The 9,622-nt window shown below is 37.4% G+C and overlaps 2 protein-coding genes across 3 annotated transcripts; one reads left to right on the plus strand and one right to left on the minus strand.

Moving 5' to 3' along the window:
* The first annotated feature begins 1,395 nt into the window (after positions 1–1,395).
* On the plus strand, positions 1,396–4,674 carry LOC127085927 (pentatricopeptide repeat-containing protein At1g11290, chloroplastic). Of its 2 annotated transcripts, XM_051026473.1 has the most exons (3): positions 1,396–3,939; positions 4,021–4,147; positions 4,266–4,674. In XM_051026473.1, the coding sequence occupies exon 1, from the start codon at positions 1,486–1,488 to the stop codon at positions 3,865–3,867; it is 2,382 nt and encodes a 793-aa protein (XP_050882430.1). In that variant the 5' UTR covers positions 1,396–1,485; the 3' UTR covers positions 3,868–3,939; positions 4,021–4,147; positions 4,266–4,674. The 2 variants fall into 2 exon arrangements, with proteins under 2 accessions (XP_050882430.1, XP_050882428.1); XM_051026471.1 differs by having other exon boundaries at positions 1,396–4,147.
* An 822-nt stretch (positions 4,675–5,496) lies between these two features.
* On the minus strand, positions 5,497–8,866 carry LOC127085928 (cysteine-rich receptor-like protein kinase 10). The gene is made up of 7 exons (XM_051026474.1): positions 7,882–8,866; positions 7,658–7,780; positions 7,339–7,511; positions 7,057–7,267; positions 6,436–6,673; positions 6,165–6,315; positions 5,497–6,080 (listed from the first exon to the last, which is right to left on the minus strand). The coding sequence occupies exons 1-7, from the start codon at positions 8,639–8,641 to the stop codon at positions 5,757–5,759; spliced, it is 1,980 nt and encodes a 659-aa protein (XP_050882431.1). The 5' UTR covers positions 8,642–8,866; the 3' UTR covers positions 5,497–5,756.
* Positions 8,867–9,622: the final 756 nt, after the last annotated feature.

A 9,622-nucleotide genomic window follows, 5' to 3' on the forward strand; every position in this document is an offset into this window, starting at 1 on the left:
ATGCCTAGAAGAAAAGGAAAAAAAAAACCAGTTCAACCAATCCGCTCGGGTTTTGACCTGCGACCCGCGGTCCGCTCTAGCGGAGAAGTCGTCCGCGATTTGAATGGCGCAACGGCACCCTTCTTCTCGCGCGGTGGTTGGTCGTCCCGACCGGACCGCCCGGGATAGCGGCCATCGCAGTCGGGATTGATAATTATGTCTGGTACTAGAGAAGTATCGTTGGGAGCCAACTCATGTACATTAAACTTATGCTGAGGGAAATATGACATGCTTCATCTTCTCCTTTTTTTTTTACTTTTTAATTCCTTTTTTATTAGTAAAAAATGTTTATCCTCTAACTTTTCATCTTCTTTATTTTTGAAAATAGTGTATAAGGATATCTTCTCCTTCTTATCAAAATCGTTAATGCCAAGGAGAAAAAGTCAACAAAAAAAAACCAGTTCAACCACTCCGCCCGGGTTTTGACCTGCGACCCGCGGTCCGCTCTAGCGGAGAATTCGCCCGCGATTTGATTGACGCAACTGCACCCTTCTTCTCGCGCGGTGGTTGGCCACCCCGGCCGGACCGTCCGAGATAGAAGCGATCGCAGTCGGGATTGATAACTATGCCTGGTACTAAAGAAGTATCGTTGGGAGTCAACTCATGTACATTAGGCTTATGCTGAGGAAAATATGACATGCTTCTATAGGGTGTCACACCATATCATGACACCAGACGCTCCTGAAAGACCACCCAGGCCAGCTAACCAAGAGATAGTTGAGGTTTAGGATGAACATTCCGAGAGCGTGACAACGGTCTATCGGCGTGTTGCGAAGATGGGTAGAGGATCCATATAGGCATTACTCTTTAAAGATGTCAGTCCCTAGTTGGTCCTCATGGAACACATGGTTGTCGAGTTACGAAATGTCATGCAGTACATACGGAGGATGAGACTGGTGATTATACATACCTAATAATTAGTTTATGTTTGGATGTATTTCTTTTTTGTATTTTCAGACAAATATTATGTATGATCTTGACTTTTTGGATTAACGTATGACTTTTTTGCTTTCATTTAACTTTAATGTAACTTCATTTTACTTTAATATAAGTTGGCTTAAAAAAATTATGAAATTGGGATAATGATAATGTTCTAAAATGATTCAAGGGATTATTCAGAGATTCATCTCCGAATACACCCAAACAATATACAAAGATTCATCTTTGAATACACCCAAACAATATACAAAGATTCATCTCCGAATCATAATTTTTTTATAACAGAAGTAAAACTCTAAAAAGAAAAAATTGACGTCAATTAAATAAATTTTAAAGGAAATAGAGTGTTTTTTTTTTAATATTTAAAATTAATATTTATATTACTAAATTAAACTCACTACAACGAAACCATGAGATTCTCGGATAAACAAGATAAAGCATGTTCCTGGATTGTGTCTTAACCTTAAACTAGTAACAGAATTGTCTTTGAGGGAACACAGAAAAAGAATGAGCTTTCAACCCTTTGCATTACACCCTTCAACCTTTCCCAACACAACAACAACAACCTTAATCCCTTCACCTACACTCTTAGACCACTGCACTTCCATAAAACACCTTCATCAAATCCTTCCTCTCATCATCAAAAACGGTTTCCACAATCAACACTTGTTTCACACAAAACTCATAAACCTGTTCTTCAAATATGGCACCATCAAAGAAGCATCTCATGTATTTGAGAGTGTTGAATATAAACAAGATGCTCTTTACCATACTATGCTTAAAGGGTATGCAAAAAACTCAACTTTATGTGATTCTATGAAGTTTTATAATAGGATGCAAAATGATGAAGTTAGGCCTGTAGTTTATGATTTTGCTTATTTGTTGCAACTGTGTGGGAAAAAATTGGAACTTGAAAAGGGTAGAGAGATTCATGGGCAGGTTATAGTTAATGGGTTTGAGTACAATTTGTTTTCAATGATTGGTGTTATGGGTTTTTATGTGAAATGTGGGGAGATCGATGATGCATATAAAGTGTTTGAGAGAATGTCGGAAAAGGATTTGTTAGCTTGGACTAGTTTGGTTGCGGGATATGCGCAAAATGGTTTTCCTAGGAGAGCTTTGGATTTGTTTTTTCAGATGCAGGAAGCTGGCGAAAAGGCTGATTCTGTTACCTTGGTCAGTGTTTTGCCTGCTGTGGGGGATGTTAAGGATTTGAGAATTGGAAAGGCTATTCATGGTTATGCTCTTAGGTTAGGGTTTGAGTCTAAGGTTAGTTTTACAAATGCGCTTTTGTATATGTACTTTGAATGCGGGTGTGAAAGGATTGCGAGATTGGTTTTTGAGGGGATGAGTAGCAAGTGTGTTGTTTCGTGGAATACGATGATTGATGGTTATGCTCAAATTGGAAAGTCGGAAGAAGCATTTAATACTTTTCTGAAAATGTTGGAGGAAAGAGTTGAACCTACACGAGTTGCAGTGATGGCGGCATTGCATGCTTGTGCTGATTTAGGCGATCTTGAGCGTGGGAGATTTGTTCACGATTTAGTAATTCAGATGAAACTTGATTTTGAAGTGTCTGTTATGAACTCTTTAATATCCATGTATTCGAAGTGTAAGAGAGTTGACATCGCTGCTTCGATCTTTGATAATTTGAAGAAGAAAACAAACGTCACATGGAATGCCATGATATTGGGTTATGCACAAAACGGGTGTGTGAACGAGGCTCAAAGTCTGTTCTGTACGATGCAATCGCAAGACATTAAACTTGACTGCTTTACCTTAGTGGCTGTAATTACTGCTCTAGCAGATTTATCGGTTAACCGCAAGGCCAAGTGGATTCATGGACTTGCCGTAAGAACTTTTATGGACAGCGACGTCTTTGTTGCTACTGCTCTTGTTGACATGTATGCAAAATGCGGAGCCATCGAAACTGCGAGAAAGCTTTTTGACATGATCCAAGAGCGGCATGTGATAACATGGAATGCAATGATAGATGGATACGGGACACACGGCCTTGGGAAAGAAGCTCTTGATCTCTTCGATGATATGCAGAGCAAAGCTGTTTTGCCAAATGATACGACATTTCTGTCTGTTATCTCGGCTTGTAGTCACTCGGGTTTTGTGGAAGAGGGCCTCCATTTCTTCCAAAGCATGAAGGAAGATTATGGCTTGGAGCCTGCAATGGATCACTATAGTGCTGTTGTCGATCTCCTTGGTCGTTCTGGCAAGATAGATGATGCTTGGAATTTCATCCAACAGATGCCTATTAAACCGGGGATTACCGTTTTAGGTGCAATGTTAGGTGCTTGCAAAATTCATAAAAACATCAAATTGGGCGAAAAAGCCGCGGACAAACTATTTGAGTTAGATCCAGATGAGGGTGGCTATCACGTCCTTCTCGCAAACATGTATGCATCTGCATCAATGTGGGACAAAGTCGCCAAGGTGAGAGCAGCCATGGAGAAAAAGGGACTGCGAAAAACTCCAGGCTGCAGTTTGGTTGAATTGAGAAACGAAGTTCACACATTCTACTCAGGAAGCACGGATCATCCTCAATCGAGAAGAATCTACGCTTTTCTCGAGACTCTTGGAGATAAGATCAGGGAGGCTGGCTATGTGCTGGATACCGATTCTATTCATGACGTGGAGGAAGACGTGAAGGAACAACTGCTCAATAGCCATAGTGAGAGGCTTGCCATTGCGTTCGGACTTTTGAATACAAGCCATAGTACACCAATACATGTAAGGAAGAATCTAAGAGTCTGTGGTGATTGCCATGAGGTTACTAAGTACATGTCACTTGTGACAGGAAGAGAAATTATAGTGCGTGATTTACGTAGGTTCCATCATTTTAAGAATGGAATCTGTTCTTGTGGCGATTATTGGTGAATCAATCAGAATAAATGTGGATTAAAGATAGAGAACTAAAGAAATTCTCTTGGACTGATTTGAACATCCATGGTAGATACCCGTCTCCTATCACTGCGCAGAAACTATACATACTATGAACCTAACGACCGAATCTGTTAAAATTTGCTCAAGGTGCTGTCTAAGATGGATGTGATAAACCAGAAGGTGGCTTATGGGGTGCGACGGAACCCAAGACCAAAGTTAGCAGAATCGAATCGGAACATAACGTTAATATTAGCCTAGACGATTATGTGATAAGGTATATGGTCTAAGAAATTGATTGCAATGTTAATACTTTCTTGAAAAGTATTACAAGATATTGTTTCTTATGTATTGACTGATTAAGGCTCTCGTTCTCGTTCTCATTCTCATTTCAGGTTAGTGATCAGGAAGCAGTGCATATTGCTCGTCGTTTTTTGTGTAAGCAACAAGTTAATTACCATAAACACTGAGACGGTTTATTTTATGCTATTCCTCATACGTGCTACTGCTCAGTGGAGCTCCTTATTCCAATGTTTGAAAACATTTGGCATGAGAACATGAAGAAAAGCTTGGCATCCATTGAAAGTGATCGAAGTTGATGAAGTTCACGAGGCATGTAACATCAACACAATCTTTTTCTCTTTCTGACTTTAGTTATATCTCAATCTGTTGGTTGTACAAGGTTAGTTGTATATGGTTGTAAAATTGATTACTACTATATAAAGCTTAAACAATGTATCTAACTTTTATTGACGATTTGTTTTGCGAACTACTATATGGTTAATATATTATGATTTTGTGCGACATTATTTCGTATTCTAACACTCCCCCTCAAGGTAAAGCTTAATAAGCTTTAGCTTGTTACAAGAAAAAATTGCTATTAAGATAGTGTTGCCGAATAGCTAGAATGATCATCAGCGCTTATGCGAAATTGATTGCAAGCAATCAAACAAAGCAACATCCTTCCTTCTCAAAACCGCATATGGAAGCTCCAAACCAATAGTACCGGAGACCCAAAATACTTAACTTGAAAGTAAGTATGAGAACAACTTTTGTGATAAAGATGAGACCGGTGCGTCTGGATGAAGATGGGGTCTCTCGGAGGAAAACTGAGGCTAGAACATCTGGACGAAAATGGGTCGAGAAACAACAACAAAGACGCAATGCCCAGAAAACTCCAGAAGACAAAATATGAGCACTAAGTTGAGGTTGTAACAACAGGAGGGAGTCATGATCGATCAACGGAGAGTAAAAACGCGTATGAAACAAGAAAGATAACGGGTTGTTTGCACCTAAACGTAGTGCCTGTGACCAAAACACACAACCAGGACTGCATCTCAAACCAGCAGTACGGGGGTTTACTGGTGTCAAAAAAGTCGGCTGAGAGGGTGGCCTGCGTGTCAGAGTGCGCGAGTAGGCTCTTGGTGGCGAGTTTTGGTCATGGTGGTGGTGGTGGCATTTGTCAGAAAATTGGCAGACAGCAAGATGGTGATAGTGATGGTCGCTGGAACTGGCACCAGCCGGAAAAGGAGGAAATCACGCATGAAAAGAGAAATATCACATTCTCAAACGTTTGGAAACTCGGCAACAGAATAGCCACTCGATAGGTCACGGAGGATCAAACCATGCTCTAGATAGTAGATACCATGTTGAAGTTATGGGATTTCATACAAAAGATTAAACACTAATCCCTATTTATAAGAATACATAGATTCAATCCTAAATAAATAGAAAATCCAAGAAAGAAATAATCATAATAATAACTAACAGATATGGAAATTAATCCTATGACATAATCTAAGATATGCCAACATTGAAATCCGATCTTAGGAAGATGTTATGAGATATTACTTTATTTTCTAAATAGGCACATCCAATTATATTGATCACCTAGGCATCATTTCGGATAAGGTTATGTCGTTGACATCGTTAACGATGACAGGGGTGGAAGCATTTGATGAAGTCCCTCCTTCAAATGTATTTCTTGCCCTTCCAACCGAAAAAGCCGGACATATAGGACTAGGAAGAGTAACATTGTCACTTCCAAGCATGTGAACAACACTCGACATTGTAGGTCTATCCGCTGCATTATCTTGTACACACAATAAGCCAATCTGTATGCACTTCAAAACTTCGCTAGCCACATACGAATTCGCTATCGATGGATCCATCAATTCTAAACCTTTGCTTTCACTCCAGAAGTTCCATGCCTGTAATTGTTCATGCATTTGATTTTAGCTATAAGCAACTGAAAAATGAATACAGTTTACAAGCGTAAATTAGGAAAAACCTACATATGTAAGAAGACTTTGGCCATGCTCTGAAAGATAGAATTTGTTGTTCCTTTTTCCACTGATGATCTCTAGCAAAAGAACACCAAAGCTAAAAACATCTGATTTCACTGAAAACAAACCTTCGATGGCGTATTCTGGAGCCATGTATCCGCTGCTCAAAACCAAAAAGAACATTACATGTCGGCAAAACAGAAAAAATATTAAAGAGAACATGTTAGAGTATGAATTCTAATTTTTCAATTGAAAGAAAGCAGAAATAGTTTATACTTACTAAGTTCCTATGATTCTGATTGTACTTGCTTCATCCTGGTCTCCTCCAAATGTTCTTGCTAGTCCAAAATCCGAGATTTTCGGATTCATTTCATGATCTAACAGTACATTGCTAGCTTTCAAGTCTCTATGAATAACCCTGAGTCTAGAGTCTTCATGAAGATACAGAATCCCTTTAGCAATCCCGTTAATAATGTTTAATCGTCGTTTCCAGTCCAACAGTGCAGCCTTTACCATATCTGGAAGTAAAATTTAAAGCAAGGTAAGTCTAGTAAAGTAAATACGAATTATATCAAAAGATTATACCAACATAAGTACATTATTCTATATCGTAAGAAACCGAATCCACGAATTAAACTTTATTCTATATGCTCCGCATTCATTCTTTTTTATTTTTGCATGCAGCTTACTGGTTCAGGGTCTACGTGTCTACGTGTAAATAGCCGTTTTAGTTAGCGACTGATGTTGCTCCATTTGGTGTGAAAACCATAGATTCGTTATACCGCTATATCGCATTAAAAGAGAACAATAAAATCCTGAACTACGCATGATTTTATTAGTTTTTAAGACGGTGATTTATCTGTTAAAAGAGAACAATAAAAAAGTAGTTTGGGAGTTATACCGCGTAGCTGAACATCGAGGCTTGAATTTGGCAAGTATTCATAGATAAGCAGCTTCTCCTTTTTCTCTATGCAGCAAGCCAACAATCTCACAAGGTTCCGATGCTGCAATTTCGCAATCAACATTACTTCATTCTTAAATTCCTCCAATCCTTGAGCCGAAGTTTTCGAAAGCCTTTTGACAGCAATTTCCTTTCCGTCTGCTAAAACACCCTGAAACATTTTCCGAACTTCTTAGTAAGAATGCCGCAATATGAAAAGTCGAACAAAAAAATGTCATGTACCTTGTAGACAGCTCCAAATCCACCTTCCCCCAATTTATAGTTATCCGAAAAATTATCAGTACATTTTAGAATAGTACTCAGAGGTATCATAGGTAGGTCAGGGTTCACATTCTCCGCATTGTTGGTCTGATCTTGAGAGAATATTGCATCAAGGTTCTTCATCTCTTTTTCAACTGAAAAGATTGAATAATCGATTGCCTCCGCTTAAAGAACTATTTGAGAGTGCGTATGTGTGCACGCGCGCGTGCGAGTGTTGTAAATCCTGAGATACCGAGTTCGATTCCTACTCGTAAAAAAGACTGTTTGAGTTAGAGATTACCTTTTTTTCGTTCCATGCGCCTGTAATAGTATGTACTGAAAGCCAATAGCGCGACTGCTACCACTCCGATCACAATGATGATTATTTTTAAAATCAATGACATTGTTTCATCTTTTTCTGGCGCTGCATTAACAAGACGTAACAAGTTAGCGTCAAGAAACTACGCATTCAATGCATTTATTGTAACACCGTAGTAAATATAACTTGTAAAGATGAAAGAATACCTTTCTGAGGCGCATTCGCGTCATGCTGTACATCGTTCAAAAGGAACGGCTGAGTTTCATACATAACAAAGCAACTCGGCGAAAAGATTCTCCAAACTCGCTTCTCCTCGCAACAATTCTCAACCTCGTGAAGCATATCGCTCAAACAAGTTTTACATTCTTCGCTAGTAATATCTCTGCTACATTGCACCCAACCGTACCTTCTCTGAGTACCGTTTATGTTAAACATATGCGTACCAAACATTAAAGGCGCTTCTGATCCCATTTGTATCAAACCGTTCATCAAAATCCTAGCATCGCTATCAAACTCACCCGCACTAGTAGAATTCTGCGTCGCATCAAACATGGCGACCCTCGGTCTTACAGATAACTTACCGAAGAAATTCTTATTTGAGTAGCGCAGAAGACAAAACGGACACCAAAAAATAGCAGAAACGTTATTCGGGCACACCTGCTTTATCAATCGGCTAGAGTTTTCAACGCACGAGTTGCAAAGCGTGGCGTTTGTATCGGCACGACAAAAGTATAGTCCGTAAATCTTATGAGTTTGATTGATACCTGAAGTTCCATGACCGAAACCTTTGCTTTTAGCAGAATGTGATGACAGTAATGAGAGTAAACTGTTGAGGTTGGCTTGGTATCTTGGCCATGGAGGATTTGAAGATTGATCTAAACAAGCATATCTATAATCAAGTGGTTGTGTGCAAGCAAAGAGAAAAAAACATATGAATTTGATGGTAAGTAGCCATAGATACAACATTCTTGAGCTCCTACAAACACTTCAATAGTTTATGCGAAGTTATGACATTGAGGCTTCGACACTGATAGTTTTACACTGACATTCAATAAAAATCGAGTATTCTGACAAATATATTTAAAAACTATTTTAATACATGCTTACATCGTAACAATACAATGAATTCTTAATCGATAATTTACATTAATTTAACTTCTTTAAGAGTTTTAAATACAACTCTCTACAAAATATTACACTATATTGAATGTGTAAGGATGCGAATTTGAACTCTTTTTTTTTTATTTTTTTTTATATTAATTTGTGAATTTAGTATTTAGATTTCATAAATAAAAAATGAAAAAAAAATAGTGGGTCCCACAAATCTTTTTTTCTTTCCTCAATTTTGACTTCATCTGTTACATGAGAGACACAAGTTTCAAGACAGTTCTTTTTCTTTTTCCTTAAGTCATAACATAAACCAAAACAGCAATAACACTGTTTTATTTGTAGGAGAAAATGGTAGAAAGAAAAGTGGGAAAAAAAACAATTTTTTTTGTTATTATTTGATAAGAAATAAAATACTTTTATTTTTTAATTATTGTTTTAAAATTAATTACAAATACTAAGAAAATTAATAAATTGTGTTATTTTTTATAAAATTATATGTAATTGTTTTAGTGTCTTAGACTTTCTATTATTCCCTCCGTTTTTTTATTATAAGTCGTTTTTTATTTTTCACACATATTAAAAAAATATAATAATTATGATTTTAAAAAGAGAAATTAGGAGGAATTTTACAAAATTGTCATAGGTATTGGAAAGACAAATTGACATAATTGGAAAGAGAGAATAATAAATATTTAAGAGTATAATAGGAAAAATAACATTAATGATTCATTGATATTATAAAACAATGGTAGAAAATATTTTTTTAAAACGACATATAATAAAAAGGGATATAGTAATTCTTTGAAAAAACTGATTTATAATTCGTTTTTAAAAATG

This window comes from Lathyrus oleraceus, chromosome 5, assembly GCF_024323335.1.
Source record: "Lathyrus oleraceus cultivar Zhongwan6 chromosome 5, CAAS_Psat_ZW6_1.0, whole genome shotgun sequence".
Classification (NCBI taxonomy): Eukaryota; Viridiplantae; Streptophyta; class Magnoliopsida; order Fabales; family Fabaceae; genus Lathyrus; species Lathyrus oleraceus.